Source organism: Rattus rattus, chromosome 5 (assembly GCF_011064425.1).
Source record: "Rattus rattus isolate New Zealand chromosome 5, Rrattus_CSIRO_v1, whole genome shotgun sequence".
Lineage (NCBI taxonomy): Eukaryota > Metazoa > Chordata > Mammalia > Rodentia > Muridae > Rattus > Rattus rattus.
Window position 1 is genome coordinate 134645024 of NC_046158.1, and position 24859 is coordinate 134669882.

The 24859-nt window shown below is 45.4% G+C and overlaps 2 protein-coding genes and 1 non-coding gene across 5 annotated transcripts in view; 2 read left to right on the forward strand and 1 right to left on the reverse strand.

Moving 5' to 3' along the window:
- The window catches only part of Pigu (phosphatidylinositol glycan anchor biosynthesis class U), a 71228-nt gene that overhangs the window by 11154 nt on the left and 35215 nt on the right, over positions 1–24859 (reverse strand). For all 3 annotated transcript variants that reach the window (XM_032904515.1, XM_032904516.1, XM_032904518.1), the window contains exons 7-11: positions 18803–18900; positions 8610–8764; positions 6321–6464; positions 4317–4441; positions 265–407 (exon numbers count right to left, since the gene is read on the reverse strand). In XM_032904515.1, the coding sequence (XP_032760406.1) occupies positions 265–407; positions 4317–4441; positions 6321–6464; positions 8610–8764; positions 18803–18900 (665 nt within the window). The remainder of the gene's footprint in view (positions 1–264; positions 408–4316; positions 4442–6320; positions 6465–8609; positions 8765–18802; positions 18901–24859) is intronic.
- On the forward strand, positions 13787–13890 carry LOC116902493. The gene has a single exon (XR_004388108.1). It is a non-coding gene; the product is annotated as a U6 spliceosomal RNA (small nuclear RNA).
- LOC116899980 (40S ribosomal protein S12-like) lies at positions 22052–23304 on the forward strand. The gene is made up of 2 exons (XM_032901798.1): positions 22052–22422; positions 23196–23304. The coding sequence occupies exons 1-2, from the start codon at positions 22052–22054 to the stop codon at positions 23302–23304; spliced, it is 480 nt and encodes a 159-aa protein (XP_032757689.1).

A 24859-nucleotide genomic window follows, 5' to 3' on the forward strand; every position in this document is an offset into this window, starting at 1 on the left:
AAATAAAAGCAAAACAATGGTGCTCAATCAGCACTTCACGTGCACCCAGGGAAGCTTGGGCACAGCACAGTACCTAACACATGTACGACCGACTCAACTTCATGCTGTTCACTTCTCTGTCCTTCTACCCAAGTGAGCTCGATGACAGAGGAACTGCACCCACACCCCTGCATGTTCAAAGCTACAGGGTGGGAACCCAGGGCCTCAGCTGATAGCCTGAGACTCAGAAAGACGCCCTGACCCTGTGCTCCCCTCAACTCTTACCTGCCCAACATTGAAGGTCAGCGTGATGGCGTAAAAGAAGTTAGAGTTGGCACTTCCTGCGTAAATCCATAGGTGCCACAGGACAGGGAAGAGAAGAGAGCAGACGATGATGATGCAGGTGAGGACGAAGATGTTCCGTAGGACTGCAAAGACAGGTGGTCAGTTAGCCCGGCACTGGGTCTCTGACCCTGTTTGCTGTGATAGTCACAGGACGGGGAGCTCAGACAGCTCAAAGGCAGATCACTCCAAGAGACACTGTGTGCTAGGAGCAAACCTCAGACCCAGGTTAATGGCTCCCATGCCCGTAACTGCTGGGAATCTGTATTTGAAGACTTTCCTCCCACCTCAGGCTTGTCTGCCTGAAAACCAACCATAATCAGCAATTCTGTGAATGCTTCTAAGAATAACAGTGAGGCCATTTCATGAAGACACCTGTCTTCTACTCTTCAACCTTCCCTCTTGGGTACAACATGGCCGGAGACAAAGACTTCAGATGGGTGACAGGAAAGGGACCTAAGTACAGAAATGGACGAGGTCATGAGTGCAGCCTCTGGGCAGCAAAGAGACATTTCAATGTGCTTGGAAGACCTTCGCTGGCACCCAGCTGGATTTAGGCCAATGGTGACCTTTGCAGGAACAGGGAGCTGCTACTCACTCTCGCTGGCTGGAAGGCTGAAAGATTAGAGCTTTATGCCAGAGCAGATGGAACTGGGGACCTGGGGCACAGGACAGCTTGTTCTAGGCACCAGGAGGCGTCAGAGATGACCAGGGCCTACACCCTTCATCCGACCTGCTAGGTCAGATGGAGTCAAGTTCCCCAGACACTCACTGGGTGGCTTATCCAATCTGCCACACCACCCTGAAGAACAGGGTTTTTTGACAAGGCCCTTTCCCTCTTGAGCCTCAAGCATTCAGAAGTAAAATGTCATCTAAAGTATCTGGTCTCATCAGGAGGGTCATAGAATAGAGGGAATTAGGGGGCTTCAAAGGTCAAAGAGATGTTTCTTTTCTTAAATTATGCTAGATACATAGAAACTTCCAGCATAATCATTATAATGTATTTGTATTTTGATCAACATTCTTTTACTCTTACACAATAATTAATTTAAAAAATACAACACATGCTCAACTCCAGCTCTGTGGTAGCTGGCTTTGCAGCCGGACACTGCAGACTGGAGCCGCCCTGCCAGCAGGCTGTCCTCTAACACCACAAGTATGCGTTTGTCTTGTCTCGCTCATCCTGACTCAGGCTGCAGAAGCCGATGACTGCAACATATTTATTTATTTATTTGTTTATTTGTTTGTTTGTTTGTTTTTGTTTTCAAAGACAGGCTTCTCTGTGTAGCCCTGGCTCTCCTGGGACTCACTCAGTAAACCAGGCTGGCCTTGAATGCAGAGATCCACCTGCCTCAGCCTCCCCAGTGCTGGGATTAAAGGCGTGTCCAGGCGGGGTCTATTCTTTTCTCCCCCACTGTCCATGACAAGAAAACAGGTGAGGTGGGAGCAGGGAGATCAATGCTGTCAGCTAGTATTTCAATGGAACATCCTACAATGTTAACTATATTCAACTAGAACAGAAGACTTCACAAAATGTCTACTCAGGGGTCCCAAGGCCAGAGCTAAAGTCACTCAGTGAGCATAACAAGTCATATATGACAAGTCCCAAACAGGTGCTCCAAACAGTAGTCCCTGCACAGTTCATACAGTACAAAGCATGTTGACTACTAATCTCTGCGGGAACTTAAGATATGCTGTATCTACAAATTCCTCACCCGACCAGTTGATAACTACCTCTACTTCATAGAGCCTATAAAATCATCCAGGTTTCTGGAAATTTCCTCCTCCTCTGCTCTATCATCTCTGTGGACATAAAATAATTTATTTCAAGTTTAAAAAAATATTTGTTTCAATGTCTCTGGCTGCTAGGCCAGCAGCTCTGATGGGGGAAATATGCAGGGGATGCCCATGTTCATTATTACTGGGGTGCTAGTAACATATTTTCTTTTTCAAACTAAAAAAAAAAAAAAATCCAAGAAAAATGCTTTTTTTTTTTTTTTTTTTTTTTTTTTTTTTTTGAGACAGGTCTCCTCCTGTGGCCTGGAATTCCCTTGTGTAGCCCTGGCTAACCCCACACTTGCTCTCCTCCTGTTTACAGATCCATACCAGGAAGCTCGGCTGACTCTCATCTCATGGGTGGAAAAGGGAAATTCAGAGGCTCAGAAAGGCTAAAATGGCTGCCTGGGAAAGGCAGGATGTAGACTCAAGCTGTAGTCAGTCTGTCTACAAACTGAATTCAGCAGCCTGAGATTGCTACACACCAACCGCCTCTGAGAAAGGGCAATGCCCTCTTTAGGACAGACAGCTAAAGAAAACACCGTAGTTTGGACAGGGAAAGACCAGTGCCTGAAGCTCTACCCTCCCACAGACCAAGGCAGGTCTACATATTCTGATTGCCTTGTGATTCACCACCAGGTGATTCTTCTCTGTGAAATGAGGATGTCACAAGCAGAAGATGATGCTAACTCCTCTCAGTCAGCTCAGATTGGTCACCGTCCCAACCAGGCCCAAGAGACACACCTGGCCTGGGCCTGGGCCTGGCCTGCCCGATTCACTGTTTACCTTCCTGCCGGGGCCTGCACTTAGGAAGGTTTCCTGCTTGCAGTTTCACTTCCTGGTTGACACCCAGACAAACTCAAAACAACAAGAACTAACTTCTTGGGAAGCTTGCTCTAGGAGTTCACTTCCGACGTTTGGCTGAGTATCACGGCTCCCAAATAAAGAACCAGGGGGGTAACTGGGCTCTGCTTCCTTCACGGGGAGACTTCAATACCCTCCTACATACATTTGCAGATTCTTTTTTTTTTTTTTTCTTCCTTTTTTGATTGTTGTTGTTTTTCAGACAGGGTTTCTCTGTGTAGTCTTGGCTGTCCTCAAATTCAAGAGATCCACCTGCCTCTGCCTCCCAAATCCTGGGATTAAAGTTATGTGCCACCACTGCCCAGTCGTTTGCTGATTCGTTTGTGTTAGGAACCATGTAGGGTGTTGGAAACAGAGGCAAAGGACATCTACCCCACGGCAGTCCCAAGAGACATGGGCAGAATGAGGGGGGTCTTTATAGGAAGCAAGGAGTCTGATGTTCATAGCCAAAGGCTACAGTTCCACTTGTTCAGTAGGAAGCTTGGCCACTGTCCAACAAGAAGCTTGGTCACATGTGGCTTCCTATATTTGACTTTAAATGAGAATTTCAGTTTCTTCTGACACCATAGCTCGTCTTTGGAATCTCAGTATTTAGGAAGTTAAGATAGGATGACCTCTAATTTTAGGACAGCCTAAGTTACATAGTGAGTTTCAGGATAGCCTTGGCTACAATCTAGGCTCTGTCTCAAACAAACAAACAAACCAATGAAAAGAATCTGTGCATGACAGTCCACACCAGTAGCTCTGGATCTGAGAGATGAAGGGAATGTTCAGCTAGACAGTGAACTTAGGCCAGTGGACAGTATGAAACCCTATTTCAAAAAGCTGGGAGTAGGGGAGAAAAGAAGGAAAAAACTTAGTCTCTGTATAATATTAGTAGCCAGTCTACTGGAATATAGGATAGACATGGTCTGGTCATCGTTACAAACACCGAGGCTGGACTGCACTGGGCAAGGCCCACAGGGCTGGGATCCAATCCTAGTCTTTCTATGTAGCAGTCACATAACCTTGACCAAGAGGCTCTATCTTTCCGTACCTCAGTTTCTCATCTGTATGAAGGAGACACTTACTCCGAAGCGGATGCAAAGACAAAATGAGCAGCAGCTGTTAGGACACAGTCACACACTCTAAGTGACACACTCTAAGTGACACACTCTAAGTGACAGTCCTGTGACTTTCCACCGCTGGTCACAGCACCAGGGGCACAGCGGCACACGCATGCCTCGGATTGCCTCCTCTTTCTAGGGACCCAACAGGTGCCCAGGAAATACGTATCACTCCCCTTCTCCCAGAGTGCGACCCAGCAGTGAGCTGAGCTTGAACCTGTCCGCTGTGAGGAAAGTCAGGATACTCACATCTGTAGAGATGGCTCCACACAGGGAAGAAAGCCATGTAGAGGGCCACATCGCCCACGGTTGGATAGGACTTGAAGATAGAGATGATAGCAATCTGAATGAACATGAAGAAGATGGGGTGCTCCCTGGAGCAGGGCAGGAAAGACAAACAGGCAGAGGGATTAGCCAGGGACTAGGCCCACTCTAGAGTCCCCTGATCCTACCACACGAACCAAAAGTACTCCCTAGGGATACTTCAGGCAGAGGCTGCCTTACTACTCACAAGGCATGGATGGGCCAGGCCCCAGTAGCAGGGCAGAAAACTGCAGATATCAAATGCCCAGAGGTGGCAAAGAAGACCAGACAAACACCAGTAAAACAGTTTACAGGGACACTGCCTATCAGTAGCTTCCTCCTATCTGTACTAGCTTTGGGCTTGTCCCGTCCCCCTGCCCCTCCCCCCCCACAAACAAAGCAAGAAAGCATATTAAATTAGAATTCCTTATCTAGGTGGTGGTGGTACACAACTTTAATCCCAGGACTTAGGAGGCAGAGGCAGGCAGAGTGAGTTCCAGGGCAGTCAAGGGTACACAGAGAAACCATGTCTTGGAAAAAAAAAAGTTAGCATTCCTTATTAGTAGCCTAAATGAATGCTTGTCAAGAGAAATCAGCAAAGGTCATTGTCAACAGGTCCCAAGACAGGAAATGCCTGTTGGCTCATGGTTTGCTTACTGGCAATACAGTCAGAGAAATAAGAACACTGAGGGTTACACTCAGTGCTTTTAGCTCTTCAGGGGCCAGAATTTCTATTTTTGATATGGGCATGTAGCACCGGCTGGCCTCCAACTTACTACCATAGATGAGTCTAGCCTTGAACTCATGGTCCTCTTGCCTCTACTTCATAGGTTCTGGGATTACAGACAGCTACTGTGTCTGTCTCCAAAATGGAATTTTGCAGACCTTCAACTAGTAACAGCTAAAACTGGCTTAAACTAATAAATTGCCTGGCTCCTCTCTCCTGAGCCCTTGGTCTATGCTGAGTTCTGAGCAAAGTTTCTCCTGTGTCATCTCACAGGATCTTCACAGCACCATGGCCAGCCCTCTAGACAGACATTCTTGTCCCCTGTCCTTCCCAGAGAAGTGAAGTCAGTGCTGGAGCTGTCTACGGGGCTCCTAATCCTCCATGCTCCTCTCCTGTCACATGTCTCCCACAAAGGTGAGGAGAGCATGGGGGGCACAGCTCATCCCACAGTGGCCCTCTGAGAGCAGACCAAAAGCTACAGGGAAGTGAGTAGGACAGAGGGCTGACTTCTGCACAAGAGCTAGATGCCTGCTTATGAAGGTCTTTGTCAGCTGCTCTGAAGCCAGAGTAATGGAACCACTTCTGGGACCACTGCAGTGTTCTCCTTAGGAGCTTGGCATGGCCCAGAAGGGTGAATACAGATTCCAGAGTCAGACAAACAATTCCAGCTTCACTGCTCGAAAGCTGTGTAACTCTCAGAGCAAATCCTGGACTATAAAATGGAATGATGGCCTCCAAGGTCCTGAGTTTGTTGTCAACCTATTTCACAGAGCTACAAAGGTATATGACAGCTGGCTTGTAGAAATGAACTACACAGTCAGCCCCATTTCAGGAAAACTGAACAGAAGATTAAAAAAGGGTTGTGCATGCCCAGCCTTCCAAATAACCTAACTAGATAGAGTCCCTTGGGATAAATCACAACTGGGCTGTTGATCAAGAACATACAACCAGACCCACTTTCCACAAAGCCATCCTCAGGGTAACCTCTGTTCTTGCCTGAAATGGTGACGGAAATGAGTAGTAATGTGGCCTTAGGCAATTTCAGGGGAGCCCAGGGCCCCAGAGCATTCTCCTTGCAGCTTGCACTTGGGTGTGACTCTCAACTGCTGACCTGATCAGCGAAGACAGAAGCCTGATGGCGTGCGCTTCTGCCTCAGGTACCCCCAGGTGCCACCGGCCACGGTGGGGACAGTGAACAAATAGGCAACAGGCTTCACACTTACTTTAACTTGATGGCTAAGGGAACTGTGTAGAAGAAGACGTTGATCTGAAACACGCAGACAAAAAAGAGGCTGAAGTGTTCAAACATCTCTGCAAAGAAGTACCAGAAAAGACCGATGTTTGGAGTGAGATCTGGAACAGAAAGTCTGAAATTAAGAAAACACAGGGAGAGAAAAGAGCAGAGTTACAAATGGTTGGCTTTGCCCTGCTTTTTCCTAAAGGCTTAGAGCCAGTACTAGGTGACCAAGGATGGCACCATCCCTTTAAAAGTCATAAAGAGATCTCTAGATAACCCCAGATGGATAATTTACAAAATGTAGGACTGAAGATCCAGAGAGTAGAAGCTATGATATATACCAGCTAAGGACTGGGATACAGCTCAGGTGTTGAGTGCTTGCCTAGAATGCACAATTCCCTGGGTTCGCATTCCAGAACTACATTAAGCCCAAATGTAAAAGCAGGAGGATCAAAAGCTTAAAGTCACCCTTGGTAGATACTGAATGCAAGGTTAGAATGGGCCACATAAGGGAAAACCAAGCAAACAAAACCCAGCTAAAAGAACCTGAAATGAGAAAGGGATCCAGCCTAGCAACAAAGAGAACAGCCCCTCTTTTCCACACTAGGCAGTTTACAATCAGGAGCTACCCAGTATTGCAAGAGGAAGGAGACTTAAATAAACAAAGTCTATTTTGGGCATTTGAAAGACCTGCCCAGAGGAGCGAGCTCTGTAAGCTTGCTCCTCCCAATTCCTGTTCCACATCCCCAGAAGAAGAGTCAGAAAACTGCATGCCTGAGCCTGCGGCCGAGCTTTCCAAGGGCTTCAGGAGCTGTCAGCAGGTTGTGCAAAATCCCCAAGGCCAAAAAACTCATTTGAAAAATTTCAGTTTATCTGGAAGACTTTTATCTATTTAAATCATAAAAGAATTGGCTACAATTCTCTGGCTCTTCCAAAAGTCTATGCTACTTAAATGTGCACACACACACACACACACACACACACACACACACACACACACACACAAGCAAACATTTGTGGGTTTTTTTTCCAATGCTGGGGATGGAACTCAGGACTTCCAGAATACTAAAGGCATTCTACCACTGGGCTACATCCCGAACTCTCTAAGCATGCGAGTGTGTGTGTGTGTGTGTGTGTGTGTGTGTGTGTGTGTGTGTGTGTGTGTGTATGTTATAAAGAAAGAAGGCAGCAAGGGCACTAGGCTGGGCAGTGACAAGAGTACTGTCTGCTGCCCCTACCATATATTATACACACACACACACACACACACACACACACACACACACACACACACACACACACAGATCCCTGTTTATAGTTTTATTATTTTTATTTTATTGGGTTTGTTTGTTAGTTTCATTTTTGTTTCTTTGTTTGGTTGTGTGTGTGTATGTGTGTGCGCGTGCGTGCGTGCGTGTGCGTGCGCGTGCGTGCGTGCGTGCGTGTGTGTGTGTGTGTGTGTGTGTGTGTGTCTGAGACAGGTTTTGAGTGACCTGAAACTCACTATGTAGACCAGGTTGGACTTGAACTCATAGATGCTGCCTCCACTTCCAAAGCGCTGGGATTGGAGGCATACACTACCATGCTCAGCTTTAATTCATACTTTTAAAAAGGCAATGAATGAGGAAAAGGGCAAGAGAGACACAGTGTTCCCTAATCCAGATAGGTAGACAGGTAATAGGTAGGGGTGTGTGTGGGAAGTGGGTGGGGAGGAGCATTGAAACAAGGTCCACACAATACTGAAAATGAATTTAATATATAGCCAACAATTTTTTTGACCCTGATCCTCCTGCCTTCAGCTCCCACCTGCTAGGATTACAGGTGTATGCCACCATGCTTGCCTAGTTTAAGTCTATGTCTTATAACAATGACATTCCTTTTCTGAGTAACAAGAAAAAGAATAGAATTTTTGGCTCAGTAGAAAGCCAGAAAAAACTATTACAGATAGTTATTAAAGATGACTATCCAAGGCAAAACACAAAAAACACAGTTATTACGCTTTGAATCTACACAGGGAAACAGCCCAGAGTCCTAGACAAGAGTTCTCCCACCCGAGAGTCCATCCCCACTGTGATATGTATATGTTACCTACTGCGCTCTCACACCTACTTAATCAGAACCCCAGGACAGGCCAGCAGTCTGGATGCTAGAAGCTCTCTTAAAGCATGAGAACCCTTGTTGTAAACACTGCCTGCAGAGTTCTCTCCTCTGATTCCACCATGAGCTATGAAAACAAAACCAGCTTCCAACAATTTCTGCAGCGGGCTGTACTCACATGAAACCGTAGACTGCAGGGATGAAATCCCAGGAGCTGAGAAGGAAGAAGGAGAGGCAAACTATTACCACTAGGCTTCCTGTGTACATCATGGCATACTCCCAAGAGAAGATCCAGAAGGCTTTGCTCTTCACTTTAACAGGGATGTACTGCCGCTAGGAGAGAGGCCAGAGCAGGACATTTAGGGACACCAAGGACAAAACAACAGCTATCAGCTTATAAATGAAGATCCCTCCGATAAATCCAAGCCTTGACACATAGCCTTATAATTTTTCTGTTTCCTTTCTGTTTTGTTTTTTCGAAACAGGGTTTCCTGTGTAACTCTAGCAATCTTGGAACTCTTTTTGTAGGACAGGCTGGCCTTGAACTCAGAGACCTTCCTGCCTCTGCCTCCTGAGTCCTTGGATTAAAGGTTTCACCACCACTGCCTGGCAATGATTCTTTTCTTAAACCAGAAAAAAAAATACTTAAGTGTTTTGAAAAAGGTATTAAGAATACATCCTGGGGGCTGGAGAGATGGCTCAGCAGTTAAGAGCACTGACTGCTCTTCCAGAGGTCCTGAGTTCAAATCCTGGCAACCACATGGTGGCTCACAACCCATCTGTAATGAGATCTGATGCCCTCTTCTAGTGTGTCTGAAGACAGCAACAGTGTACTTATATATAATAAATGAATCTTTAAGAAAAGAAAGAAAGGGGGTTGGGGATTTAGCTCAGTGGTAGAGCGCTTGCCTAGCAAGCGCAAGGCCCTGGGTTCCGTCCCCAGCTCCGGAAAAAAAAAAAGAAAAGAAAGAAAGAACACATCCTGGGCTGGGCAGTTGTGGTATATACACTTTTAATCCCAGCATTCAGGAAGCAGAGCCAAGTGGATTTCTGTGTTCGAGGCCAGCCTGGTCTACTAGTTCTAGGACAACCAGGAACTCAACAAACAAACAAACAAACAAATGCATCCTCTGACTCAGACGCATCCTGGACACGTGCACAGAACACCACTGAGAAGATGCTGCTCCAGGAGGGAAGCACAGGCTCTGAGCAATGGGACAGTGGCACACCAGTGATGACACACAAACCACACGTACATGTGTCAACATAGCTAAATCTCAAGCATGTAAGGGTAGAGCAGGAAACTACCAAACGGTCAATAGAAATGAAAATAAAATACTTACGCTTCTTTGAGATTACATGCAACAATATTATGTGCTACTTATATATGTGGAAATTTAATTTTAAAAGTTTTATGAAATGTATTAGGATCTACACAGCCCAGCAAGATGACTTGATGGCTAAAGCACTTACCACCAAGCCTGACTTAAGCCTAATCCCTGAGATCCACATGGTGGAAGAAAGAACTTGGTCCTGCAAGTTTCCCACTGACCTCCTCACATGCACTGTGGCATCTGTGTGCCATCACCACAAAAAATAAATTTTCAAATGAAATTTTAAAAAAAATAAAAGAAAGTGAGCCGCTGTGCACACCTTCATCCCAGCACTCAGGAGGCAGAGGCAGGAGGGTCTCTGTGAGTCCAAGGCCAGGCTGATCTACAGAGTGAGTTCCAGAGAAACCCTGTCTCAAAAACAGGATGGATAGATAAGTAGAAAATAAAAAACAGGACTTTATAAATTACATCCTGTTTATTTTGTATGTGCGGCGGTGGACTGGACACGTGCCAGGGTGCGTGTGCCTGTGGAAGTCAGAGGACAACTAAAGGAGTTGGTTCTGGCTTGTCACTATGTGGGCCCAGAGAGCAGAAATGGGTTCCTGGAATGATGTCACACGACCTTAATCCCAATACTCAGGAGGCAGAGGCAGGCAGAGTCTGTGAGTCCAAGGCCAGCCTTATCTACATATTAAGTTCCAGACCAGCCAGAGTTACATGAGACTTATCTCCATCTGAGCTCATCTGAGCTCATCTGAGCTTACCTCTGACCAGCTCTACTCTGCCCACACGCATCTTTCTTCCCTACAATGTGCTGTCACTAAGCCTCCTGTCACTATCTGAATTAATGAAAAATACAAACAAAAACTCAATTCCTTAGTTCCAGTCCTGGCTGTCCTAGAACTCTGTAGACCAGGCTGGCCTCAAACTCACTGCCTGCTTCTGCTCCCAAATGCTGCCATTAAAGATGTCCAGCACCACTGCCTGGCCTCACTAGCAAGTGTTCAATAGCCAGATGTGGTTCATGACTATTGTACTTTGTGACTGTTGCATTTTGTGATTACCGTGTACTGTGTGGCTATGTATCTGTGTGCATGTGATTACTGTACTGACCAGGTAGGTACAGAACATTTTCCATCATCACAAGAAGATCCGTCAGGAGCTAAGGAGATGGTTCAGGGGATAAGAGCATTGGCTGTTCTTCCAAGGGATCTGGGTTTGATTTCCAGAACCCGCATGGTGACTGCTGTTTAGAACTCTAGTTCCAGAGGGTCTGATACCCTTTTATGGCCTCCATGAGTAAGTTTCTGTTTGGACCTTGTTCTTGGTGACTTATTTTCCACCTCCACCTTCCAAGAGGGAGGGTTATGGTCAGTTGCTCCTGTGTCTACTTTAAGAAACTCCATCCTTTCCAAAAAATATCATTTAAGATTCTTGTTAAGATTTATTCTTATGTTACATGCACGGTGGCTTGCCTCCATGTGTATCCCGGCACCACATGCCTGCAGTGCTCATGGTGTAGTGCTGGGTACTTCCTTGCTTGTGTGTGTGAGGCACAGGTGGACGTTAGAGGACAACTATCAGGAGTTGGTTCTCTCCGCCCACCTGGGGGCACCCAGGTACCAATTTAGGCATCGGGCTTCTCCTTTATCTGCTGAGCCATCTTCATGGCCCTTGTGTTGTTTTCTGAGACAAGGTCTCATGAAACCCAGGTTGGCCTCAAACTCACTGTGCAGCCAAGAATGACCAGGAGCTTCAGCTCCTCTTGCCCCACCTCCCTAGTCATGGGACTCCATCAGACCGGATTGCACTGGGGGCATTGGGAATGAAGCCCAGGTCAAGTACTCTACCAACTGTGCTCCGCTCTCAGTCCCATAGCCCCAGTCATTTTATACTATGGAGTCCATCTTTGGTCAGTGGGAGACTCTGTCAGATTGGATCTTGAGTCCTTTTGGGATGACTTCAGTAGTGCCTGGTGGCTTGTTATCTGGTTATCTTGTTCTTCTATGACCACCCTGTACTGGAATCACTATTTCTCTAAGAAACATTTCTTTAGTGGGTACATAGTATCTCTAGATCATGGCATGGGCACTCAGGATGTTCACTGGATCAGGCATTGATTCTATACCTTTTAGTGAGCACTTGATACATAGACACAAACAAAAACAAGTATCAAATACCTGCAGGCAGCACAGGTAACAAGCATGACAGAGATGAGGCATGGGGACAAGGGTAAGGGAAGAGGGGACGCTCTATGTGAAGGAGACGGAGCTTGGAGTTCTTCAAAAGAAGCCAGGAAGTCTGGTGGGATAGTTTATATCAGTAAAAGGATTGCTGTGCAAATACAAGGACCTGAGTTTGATTCCTAAAACTTATGCCAATCACTACTGGTTGTGGTGGTGTGTGCTTGTAATTCCAGCACTGGGGAGGTGGACACAGGGGATTTCATGGGTTCACTGGCTAAACAGGCTAGCCTATTTTCTGAGTTCTAAGCCAGTGACGGACCCTGTCTCAAAACAAAAACAAACAAAATAAATGTGGCCCTATTTGAAGGTTCATGGATACGTATACCCAATATCCCAGGAGGCATACTGTTACTAAACTATGTAAACATTTAGGGACAACGATTCTCAAATTATTTGTTGAGGGCTTCTTGTGATAGAATCCAAACCTTGTTACAGAAGAGAGAGGGTTTTTTGGGGGGCTAGACACTGACCCTAGAGCCTTGTATATGCTAGGCTAGTGTCCCATCACTTATTTAACTAAAGTCCCCCTTCTCAATGCTCTAAAGCATTTCCATAGAAACCATTTTCTTTCATGATATGAAAAGGGGGAAAAGCCAGTTATTAGACTCAAGCTGCCAAATTGGGCAATTATGGGTTTAAGTGAGATACCCTGCCCCAATATATATGGTGGAGAATGATCAATGAAATCAGCCAACATCATCCCCTGGCATCTACAGGCAGATACATACATGTTCATGTGCATCTGCACACACACTTGCCTCCCACATATGTAAACATGCACATATCTTCATGAAAGTTGTGTTTTTAAAAATTCATCTGAAATTCACATTTCCCATTACTTGAGTGTATATATGTGTGCCTTTGTGACTGTACACATATGTGTGCACACAGGTGTTGTTGCCCCTTAGGTACTGCTCACCCTTCCTTCTTTTGTAGAGACAGGGTCTCTCCCTAGCCTGGAATATAACAAAGGGCTAGAGTAGCTAACTAGTGAGGCAGAGAGACGAGAAGTTCATGGTTTCCTCAGAACTGTGAATTATAAACACATGATCAAGATTTGCCCTGTATTCTGCCTGTTTATAACAAGGATAAAGCTAAGCTAACACACCTGCCACCTCAGCCCTGGAGCCACCCTGGAAACAAAACTAACAGAAAATGTTGGGGAAATGGAGCAGGACATAGAAATTCTGCATAAGGGCTGCTCCTGAAGAAGGCCAGGGAAAGACGCAATGCAAATTGTCAAGGAAAACATGATAGGACTGACTCCCTTGTGAGGTGTTATGAATGACCTCAGACACAGAAAAGTACGGAAATCATAGGTTATAAGTTCTTCTATTCAAAGACAAGAGGTCAGGTTGTATTAACAAAAAGAATCAAAAGAGCCTACAAAAGAGCTGGTGTCTGTTGTTGTCACTGACAGAGAACTGGGCCTCAAAGCACTCATGGGGGTCAAGGCTTTAAGAATTCCAAGTGGAGCTGGAGAAATGGCTCACTGACTGCTCTTCCAGAGGTCCTGAGTTCAAGTCCCAGCAACCACATGGTGGCTTGCACAAGCCACCTGTAATGGGATCTGATGCCCTCTTCTGGTGTGTCTACACCAGAAGACAGCTACAAGGTATATATATATATATATATATATATATATATATATATATATATATATACATATATATACACACATACACACACACACACATATATATATGTATATATATATATATATATATATATGAATAAATCATTTTTAAAAATATCAGAAAGAATTCTGAGTAAAATGCTCACTTGGGCAGCACATATATTAAACTGGAAGGATACAGAATAGGTGAGTGTGGCCCCTACACAGGATGTCACACAAATTCATGAAGTGTTCCATATTTTTAAGAGTCTCTGAAGTCCGAAAGGGCATGTGGGAGGTCTTTTCCTAATGACTTGTTTATTTTTATTTCTTGTGCTCTGGTGTTGGCTGGCACGTATGTCTGTGTGAGGGTGTTGGATCAGACAGTTGCAAGCTGTCATGTGGGTGTTGGGAAGTGAGCATGGGTCCTCTGAAAGAACAGCCAGGGCTCCTAACCATTGAGCCATCTCTCCAGCCCCTAGGAGATTTCAACAAAGGGTGGGGGAGGGGGGGACAGACAGCAAACACTCCAAGCAAAATGGAGGAGGGAAGAAAAACCTTCCTGGATTGTTCCAGGAGCTCCTTTAGCCTGACTCCTAGTCTCCCTCATCAACCTCACAGCCTCAGGCCTTTTCTCCCCTCCCCCACTTCTTTATATTTGTTTTGTTTTGATTGCTATGTTCCCCATGCTAGCCTGGACCCCTTTATGTAATTAGGCTGGCCCCAAACTTATGACAATCCCCCTGCTTCAGTCACTTGAGTGTTGGAGTTACAAACATGTATCACTATGAGGAGCTCCACTCAGCTTTTCAGTCTTGTGCACTAAGCTTGTTTTTCACTGTGGATTCCAGTGCCGGGCATATCAGGACTCTCTGTTTTATTCTGCGTGCTATCAGATCATACACTGTAAGCGTCTCTCTAATTTGGAAACTAGGCTCCAAGCCAAGGTCAAAGGAAGAGCAGAGTTGGGGGAGGGGACCAGATGGGCTCAAACTATCATTTTCATGAGTGACTCACCAGGGAGCCAGATGCAGCATCCCTGCTTCTGACCCCGTGTCTCCTGAGAGAACAGAAAAACAGACTCTGCCTTTGGCTCTGATGAGACACTAGCTTATCCACTATCTACATTTTGCAGTCTCTAGAAACTACCAGCAAAATGAAGGCAGATTTATGTTGTCAAAAGAGGAAGTACACTAACTTTATTTGATTCTAGAAGAGAAGTCCTTTTCTTCACCTCCCCTCCTCCATTGCTCCTCATATTTAGAAGCTGCTAACTGTGTCTGTTCCATGACCACATTGTTGCCAGGTGCATACCAAGTAACTGCACTGCCAAGTTCCCACCAGACTGCATTCAAGTGCACAGCACGCATTAACTGCTTCAATAGGTGCTCTTATCCCATTTTACATTTTAAATTTTAATTTATTATTACTATTTCTACTGTGTGTGTATGTGTGTGTGTGTGTATTTGTATATGTGTCTGTTTATGTGCGTGACACATAATCATGAAGCTCGTGCCTTGGTGTGAGTGTGGGAGTCAGAGGACTTTGGCAAGTGAGGTACCTTCTTCCATTGTGGGGTCAGGGGGTCTGACTCAGGTTGTCAGACTTGTGTGGCAACTGCTTTATGGGTTGATCCATCTTCCTGGCCCATTATCCTAGTTTATGATTGAGGAAACTAAAGACAAAAGCTAAACCAAGGGTGTCCAAACCAAGATGCCAGAAACTGTCTCCTAGTCCCTCTTGTCTTGTTCTGAGAAATTTCAAATATGGAAAAAAAGGTTGAGATGATAGAATCATCAAACACTCATCATCTATTATCTATATAGTATCTATTATCTATCATCTATTTTATTTTATTTTTATTCTATACCTAGTTTAAAATGTAAGCCCTGCTGTATTCAGGCTCCATTACATGTGTTTATAATATCTGTATGTATGTATTTGTACATACATGTGCTGCACCTGTAGAAGTCAGAGGACAACTGTAGGAATGGTTCTCTTTCTCCATTAGGACTCTGGGGTATAACTCTGGTCATTAGACTTGGAGGTAAGCACCTTTACCAGATGAGCCGTCTTGCTAGTCTCAGGTCAGATTTCCTAAAGGATATGCATATAACGATGAGGGAAAATCCAGCTGTGGTGGCACACATGTGTAGTCCCAGCATGTGCGAGGCTGAAGCAAAAGGGGGAAGGAAAGGAGGAAGGAAGGAAGGAAGGAAGGAAGGAAGGAAGGAAGGAAGGAAGGAAGGAAAAAGGGAAATAGACCAGCTAGAGAGTTAGCTTAGTGAGTAAAGTGCTTGTTGTTTTAGGATCCCCCAGCATCCCTAAAATGTCTAGCATGGATATTTGTAATCACAGCTCTGAGGAGGGAGAGATGGGTGGCTCTTGGGGGCTTGCTGGCCAGCCAGTCTAGCTCAATCAGTGAGCTTCACTGTAGTTCAGTGAAAGAGTGAAAGGCACTCTAAAAAAATTAAGTGGAGACGTACCGTATGGTGGTATACACCTTTAATCCTTGCACTAGAGAGGCAAAGGCAAATAAATTTCTTGAATTTGAGGCCAGCCTGGTCTACATAGTGACCCAAAATAATACCACACGGTAGGACTCTGTCTCAAAAAAAAAAAAAAAAAAAAAAAATGGAGGGCACTAGAGAATACCTCATTTGGACTTCTGGCCTACACACACCACACACAGACACACAGACACACACACAGACACACACACAGACATACACACACAGACACACACACACACACACACACACACACGACAAATACCTATTGTTATATGAAAAGTGCTTGGATTCAACAAAACAAAACAAAATAATTTCACACATAATGATCCATCTATTAAACTGGCAACTATAAATCTAACTTGAAAAGCCAGTGCTGGTAGCCAGGGAAGCAGTTCACTCTCTGTGGGCACTGCTGGTGACACCAGAGTCTGGCTCAAGCTTTCTGATGAACAATCTGGATTTGCATATAATAACTATAAAACTTTTCACAGACTTAGATCCAATTAGAAAATAAGGAAACACTTTTCATTGGCTAGGAAGAAAGCTCAGAAAGTAGAGAGCACTTATATCTCTGTGAAAGCACGAGGGCTCAAGTTCAAATCCCACACTCACACAAAAGCCAGGCGTGGCTGCAAACACCAGGCAACCCTCGTATACTGGGGGCTTTGTGTCTACCAGCCTAACTCCAACTTCAGTGGAGGGGAACAAGGGCGAGAACTAGAACAGGATAGATATCTCCTTTGGCCTCTGGACGTTCACATGGATGCACACACACTAACACATGACACATGTATGTGCATGTATATACAAAAAAGATTCGTAAAGGGACAGAAGGAAGGTACACAGGAAAAAAGGGGAGGAAGGAAGCAAGCAAAAGGGAGGAAAGAAGGGGGAGGGAGGGAGGGGGGGGAAGCAAAGGAAGGGAGGAAGAAAGGAGGGAGGGAGGGAGGAAAGGAAGAAAGGAAGGGGAAAAAAAAAGCAAAAAGCAAAGGACTTGATCCCCGGTGTTCTTCCTCCCGACTCTAACATGGCGGGGGGCAAAAGAAAGGAAGGAAGGAAGAGAGGGAAGGAGGATTGATTTACTTCAAGCTCAGCCTGGTAATACAAGCTTGCAATCCCAGTTACTGAGAAGGCCTGCCTTACAACTGAGTACAAAGATAGTTTGGGCTTTAGTAGACTTATTTATTAGACAGTATTTGTTTAGTAGACAGTATTTTAATTAAAAAAAAAAAAAAGGGCCAAGGCTTAGTGACTAGCATGAGTGTGGCCCTACAGTCAATTCTCAGTACAAAAAGAAGAAAAGGAAAACAAATTTCTACTACATATATATCACTAATAAAGAAGAATAAATTAATCTTTTACCACTGTGTACATCAATACGATTCTGTATCACCAAGTAAGTTATAATGGTAAGACAAGACCTGTTTTAATGAGTGAGCTGTACAGTCTAACTTGGCCTGTAAACCGCTCTCCTGGACTTGAATCCCGGTGCTGGGACTACTCACTTTCAGCAAACATCTCTCTTGTAAGGACGGGCTGGGATCCATTTGGATCCGGCATGTAACTCCCAGCTCTTGCCTTGTGCTCTTGTGTATGGGTAGGGAAGCAGTTAGGTAGCAAACCCAGGGCCTCATGAAAGCTGACCACTGTGCTCTACTGCCAGGCTACACCCCAGGGGTGCACCTTCCTCATGAGCTGGGAAGAGAGATGGTTGAAAGCACATCTGGGCTGCCTGAGCACAGAGCTCAGTGTTGTCATTCGATGGCCTAGGTGAGTGACTGAACCGCCCAAAATTCCTGTGTTAATTCACGTGTCTAAGTGAAATCTATTTCCTCACCACATGGCTAAAAATATAACCTACCCCATGAAGTGTTTAAGATTAAGGTGAGATGATGTCTGAAAGGGCTTAGCATAAGTGCTTCACATGCGGGGTATTCTCCTCAAGCGTCAGCCCTCGGTATCCTTCGATTACCGTGCTCTGTAGTGGCCACTTACTGTGTTCTTGTCATTGCAAAGAGGCCTGGGTTCCACAGTAGTGCAGAGGTCAGCCAGGGGTAAGGGTGTAAGGCCGGTTAGTGTGTCACATTTTTAAAAAAGGATAATACCGACCATCGCTTTCATTAGTGTGGTGTTAACTGCTTGTTGAAGATAGCAGACAGTTTAAAATCCCCCATTTTGTTTAATCGCTGTAAGTCCCTCACAAGGCAAGTGCTCTTGGTAAGAATAAAAACTTTAAATGAACTCAAAGAGGTCTATGGATATTAGGTGGAACACAATACAGTGTTTAGTGGATCCCCACCACAAACATCTCAGTGAACTGTCCCTGCACACTTGCAACGACAGACACACTTAGACTTGGTGGCTCTGAAGTCGCCTTTGCTTCATATTAGTCTTTGTCTTTTCAGGTAGAAGTAGGATGCCTTCCGTTCAAGGCCCAATTCCAGAAACATTTTAAACAATGTTTTGTTTTGTTTCTGTGATATTAGGGGTTGGACCAGAGCCTCGTGTGCTGTGCAAGCACCAAGCACTGAGGTGCATCCCTTGCTCCAATGCTGTCAGTGGCCTAAGTCCTTCCTGCCACTGCTCACCCCCGCCCCAACCCCCCAGAAGGGACCAGGCCATGTAGTGAGTATCACTGGGCAGTGGCACCAGCAAGTGCTTACCTGGAGGAGATAGAGAAGTCCTGGGGCAAACAAGGTGATTGGGTACAGAGACTGGTATGTTGCTAAGGCAAGAAAAATAGCACTGAGGAAAACGCTGCCTGTGAAAAGAAACAAAGGTGTGGAATAACCCAGCCTCATCAATCAGGACTTCAGTCACCACGTCCACATCAACACCAAACTCCTAAATGCTCAGTCACCCGCCAAGTGCTTCCCATCATGCAGGATGCTCTGCAAACTCAGGCAGAAGGGAACTACGTGGCTCCGTTCCCACGAAAGGAAACCATGGAAGTCAAAACCACTGCCGTCAGCAGCCTGTGATGCCACGGACATGTTTCTTAAGAATTTTTCAGAGCTGAAAAGTTTTAATAAAACCTTGGTCCAAAGATTTACAAACAGATAACATCTATCAAGCTCCGTGTCTGATGCACCAAGTTACTGGACCTGTGATTACGGCTCACGATGTTCGGGGTAGAAACCAAGCCCTCTGTGTCTCACCACAGCTCCACACTCTGTGTTACAGATTATTAATAATGAGCCTATTCTCCACACAACATGCACTGCTGTGTAATCATTATGCATGTACTAGAAGAACCTACGATGATGTGAAAAGATACTGAGAAACCGTGTTGGATGGAACCTGAAGAGGGAACGCTTACACCGTCAGGCTCCCCTTGCTGGTTTTCTTTTTAAAACTTTCAAAAAATGTACCTTTAAACTAAGACTAGGGGTTTCAATACAGGCTTCGAAGTGACCTAGAAATCGGTCGAATAGAATGGTTCAAAGTGCACGTCCCTTGATGGTTACGGTGGATAAAACAGCACTCATTGTTCCTCTGTTGGGTTTGGGATCAACTCTTTACTAAAAATAACAGAAATTTTCACAGTGGTTTTTCACAAGAAGGGACCCCTCCCTCGCTCTACTCAATCCAAGGAACTTTACACCTTTCCCAGGGACACGGACAGAGATGATCAGTGAGCTCTTTCACCACTAAACTATGTCTACTGACTTGAGCAAGTGCTTTCCTGTGTCACCCTCAAGCAGTCTACAGACCTTAAACATGTCAGAGTCACCACCGGAGGAGAAAACGCTGGAGCGCGTGTGATGGAGTCAGAGGAGGATTATGACAGGAAAAGAAAAGAGCTTAAGGAGGGTGGGAAACACGGTAATGGAGTGCGTGTGATTTCAAAATGACACTAACTGGGGGAGATGGAGGATGTGGGGATAGGATATGGGGAAATGGAATGAAAGAGAGTAAAGTATAATGTCACATATGTATGAAAGGCCATGAGGAAACCATCGTTTTGTATGTTAATCTTAAAAATAGAAATGAGAAAAAGATGAGGAAGTGGAATGAACATTTATTCTTCAAACCAAGAAACTACAAACTAAGGATAATTGTGGTGGACAAAATAGCCAGTAGCACGGTGGCAGGGACAGGAGGAAGTGGCTGTGAAGGACAGAGCAGAGTTCCTGGAACAAGGTTGTTCCACTGTACTGATGAGTGGCAGACAGACGCTCAGACGTCTGTCTTGTTAAAACAACTGAGCAGACTCAACAGGCCAAGCCAGGTCCTGACACCAGGGAGGCCTCCTCCTACCTACTGAGTTATAGACTCTGGGACCAGAACCAAGTCACCCTGACACAGGGAGGTGCACCCATGAGGAAGGCAAAGTAGGCTCAGGAGTCCATGACCTTGCCAAAAGTTTGAATAACAAGTTGTGGGAAATTGGCTAACAGTGGGGAAATGCTAGAGAGTTTAAAAAAAAAACCAAACCAAAACTTGACACAGCATGTGGGCTGAACATTCCAGGCTTCCGGTTTTTTGTTTTGTTTTTTGTTTGTTTGTTTGTTTAAGATTTATTTATATGGGGTTGGGGATTTAGCTCAGTGGTAGGGCGCTTGCCTAGGAAGCACAAGGTCCTGGGTTCAGTCCCCAGCTCCGGAAAAAAAGAAAAGGAAAAAAAAAAGATTTATTTATATGAGTACACCGTAGCTGTCTTCAGACACACCAGAAGAGGGCATCAGATCCCATTACAGATGGTTGTGAGCCACCATGTGGTTGCTGGGAATTGAACTCAGGACCTCTAGAAGAGCAGTCAGTGCTCTTAACCACTGAGCCATCTCCCCAGCCCTAGAGAGAGTTTTTTATTTCACGTTTTGTACTCATTTGGTAGACCCATACATGTATGTGCTGTCAGAGTTGGGAGGCTATTGTTCCAGTTCATTCATTCTTACAAATAATGTTAAAATGCACGACCATCACCTCAACTTCTGCTCCAGGAGGCACCAGAGACCGAAATAAACACAGTTACCTCCTGCCCTAATTGCCTAAAATCAGTAATTGCCTGTCTGGAACAGCTGTCTGTAAGGCCCAAGGGAGAAAAAAGGGTAAGAAAGGAACAGGGTAAACTTAGAAATGTCTTAGAAAATGTGCTCTGAAGATCAGGAAAAAGCAATGTGTCTTCTTATTTGTTTGTTTATGCATGAGGTCTCTCTATGTGGCCCTGGCTGTCCTGGAACTCACTATGTAGACCAAATTACCCTGGATGTCACAGTGATCTGCCTTCCTCTGACTCCTGAGTTCTAGGATTCAAGGTATCTGCTACTACACCCAGCCCTAGGATGATTATCTTAAATAATAATTTTATAATAATAATTAAATAATTTAATAATTAGATAACAATAATTAAATCATTTTAATTGTTTTATTAGTATTAGGGAATGCAACCCATGACCTTGCTGGGCAAGTGCTCTACCACTGAGCTACATTCGAAATGCCTGAATGGAAATCTTGGCCAGAAGACTCAGTTCTGCCTGCTTCCTGTGAATAAGTGGCATCTCAGCCCAGCAGGATACCTCAGCTCCACATTCCTTCCTACAGCAGTCCCCAGACCCAAGGTCCACTTCTGAAGTCAGTGCTTGCTCTCACCTGCCACCAGTGTTCAGCCATCTCTTTCTTGCTGGTCCCTTCCTTCATCGAAACATCAAATGACTCTTCTAAAACAGGCAGTGACTAATCTACAATGACTAAGTCGGGCACCGCAGTGCACACCTGTAATGTCAGCACTCCCAAAGGCAGGCAGGAGCACCGGGGACTCAACACCACCTTCGGCTTAGCTGAAACAATCCTGGGCTACCTGAGACCCGGTCTCAAAAACCAAAATACAGTTTGTTCCTGTCACTGCCATGTCACGTGTCAGCAGAGGTTCCAGTGCATTCAAGGTCAGACTTCACCCATAAGCCACTGCCATGGACAAGCAAGGCATGGCTGCTGGAATTGCTCATCCTGCTTTACAACAACACGTCTTGGAAAACACTCTCATCTACTACGGCCTACCATGTGGCTCTGCCAAAGCTGCCAAAGACTCAGACAAGGGCCAGGCCCATCTTTGTGTGCTTGCGTCCAGCTGTGAAAAGCCTGTGTATGTCAAGCTGGGGGAGGCCCTTTGTGCTCAGCACCGAATCACACTAATTAAACTTGATGACAGCAAGAGACTAGGGAAATGGGTGTGCCTCTGTAGAATTGATCAAGGGGGGAAATACCGTAATGTGGTTGACTGTAGCTGTATAGCAGTTAAGGACTATGGCAAAGCATCTCAAGCCAAGAATATCATTGAAGAGTTCCCAGAACCCAGAACCCAGAACCCAGCGGTGGTGGCACACACCTTTAATCCCAGCACCTGGGAGGCAGAGGCAAATGGATCTTTGTGAGTTCGAGGTCAGCCTGGTCTACAAAGCTAGTTCCAGGGCTATATAAGAAACCCTGTATTAGAAAACAAAAAGGGGTTGGGGATTTAGCTCAGTGGTAGAGCGCTTGCCTAGGAAGCGCAAGGCCCTGGGTTCGATCCCCAGCTCTGAAAAAAAGAACCAAAAAAAAAAAAAGCAAAATAACACAAAAACAAAGCTGGGCAGTGGTGGTGCTGGTGATGCTGGTGGCACACGCCTTTAGTCCCAGCATTTGGGACTCAGAAGCAGGCAAATCTCTGTGAGTTCAAGGCCTGCCTATAAAAATACATAGATATCTAGATAAATAGATAGATATCTAGATAGATAGATAGATAGATAGATAGATAGATAGATAGACAGACAGACAGACTCTACCAGACAGACTTCTGAAGTCCCATCTCATTGGTCTGATTAAGTTCAAACTCCAAGAGCAAGCACGACCTCACATCTGTGCTCTGTCTGCCCCACCTCTCAGCAGTTGCCCACACACCTGCCCTCCGCTTACACCACCATGAAGAGGTGCTGAAACAGCACGCCCATCTAGCTATGTATCTGTGCTCAGGCTCTTCTGACTGACTGAGCCCTTCCTGTCATCCCTCAGTGGCCCCAGAACCCAAGCAGAGTTAACAAAAGTAGTTCCAGCTAACGTTTGCTGCTCCCTTTCTAGGTGGCATGCATTGTGTAATGTCTACCTCAGGAAGGTGCCAGACTCAAGGAGGCCTTCAGGGAAACATCACAACAGCTTGCGAAAGAACGTTCAGCTCACTTTCTTGTGACACATTTATTGTGATAAAAGTACATATTCTACTAATTTCGCACAGGTAGAAACCAAGGCATAGAAGTAAGGTTAAATACAGAACCTAGAGCTGCCCACCACCCCAGTCCATCCTTTCAACTCTTGTTAAGGAGGCTCTAGGAATGCCAGTTTGCCCTTTCTTCCCTATCTGTCTTGGGAACTTCTTAAGGGCAGTACGTCTTTCTTAATTCGGAGTCTCTTCCTTTTGCAGCACAATGAATGTGTAACTGACTGGATGAATGAACACCAATCAGTAGTAGACAGGAGAGCCTTTTGAAAAGCAAGCACATAGCTGAAGGTGGTGACTCATGCTTTAATCCCAGCACTCGGGAGGCAGAGGCAGGTGGACCTCTGAGTTCAAGGCCAGACAGCATGGTCTATAGATTGAGTGCCCAGGACAGCCAGGACTGCACAGAGAAACCCTGTTTCAAGAGAGAGAGAGAGAGAGAGAGAGAGAGAGAGAGAGGAGAGAGAGAGAGAGAGGAACAAACCAATGTCCTTGTCCTTGAGGAAGAAGCCACAAGCATTAACAGAGGGTAATGCATCCTGAGAAGTGCAACACAAATCTACTTTAGAACGGATCAGATCCCACAGATGAGCAATTAAGAACTCAGAATGCAGGGGCCTAGCATGGGGATGCTTTCTAGAACAGCGACTGGAGGGCTGAGACCTGAATTCTGGGGTAGAAGCATGGTGTTCCTACACCAATGGCCTGGTGTCTGGGTATGAGACAGTAAGGCAGGCATGGAGGTTCACGAAGACTTGGAAAGGGCTGGTAGGTTTTGAGGAAATCTAAAAAGGGTAGGAAGAATGAAGAAGCCATCCAGTTAAGATGATATGTTGTTGGCAAAGGGACAAGGAAGATGAGAAGTAGTAAAAGTGACCAAATATTTCAGACAAACTGTGATAAGCAAACACCAGAGTCTGTTCTGTGTCAAACACAGGCTGGATGTCAGGGAGACAGGTGACCCAGGTATGTCCTCACGGAGCTCCCAGTAAACAAAATACAGGAGCATAGTACGTCTGAGGAGGCCACGCCCACAGGGGATGCTGACACCTGATCTTTGAACAGTGAGTAATGGAGACCCAGCATCTGAGGAAACAGCACACGCGCGGATGGGAGGATGCGAGGCAACAGTGCTAATAGGTGGGATGCTAATTAACGGATGGTGGGGCAGGGACTCTGGACGAGGACTGCACGGAAAGCCTGCTGTACTACCAGGAAAGGAGTTCAAAGTCAATCTCTGCTATATAGTGAGTTCAAGGTCAGCCTAGAATAGTTGAGATCCTGTCTCGAGACAAAACAAACAAAAACAAAAAAGAAAGACATATTAGCATAAACTATTATGAAATACTGAGTCTTGGTACCCAGAATAAGAGGCAGGATGCTACTAGCATCCACAAGAGAAAACACACACACACACACACACACACACCCCTTTTTTTTTTTTTTTTTTTGAGGCACGGCCCTATCCTAGACTGGACTTGGCAACGAAGTTGAGAGACCTTGAACTTACGGGTTTTCCTGTCTCTGC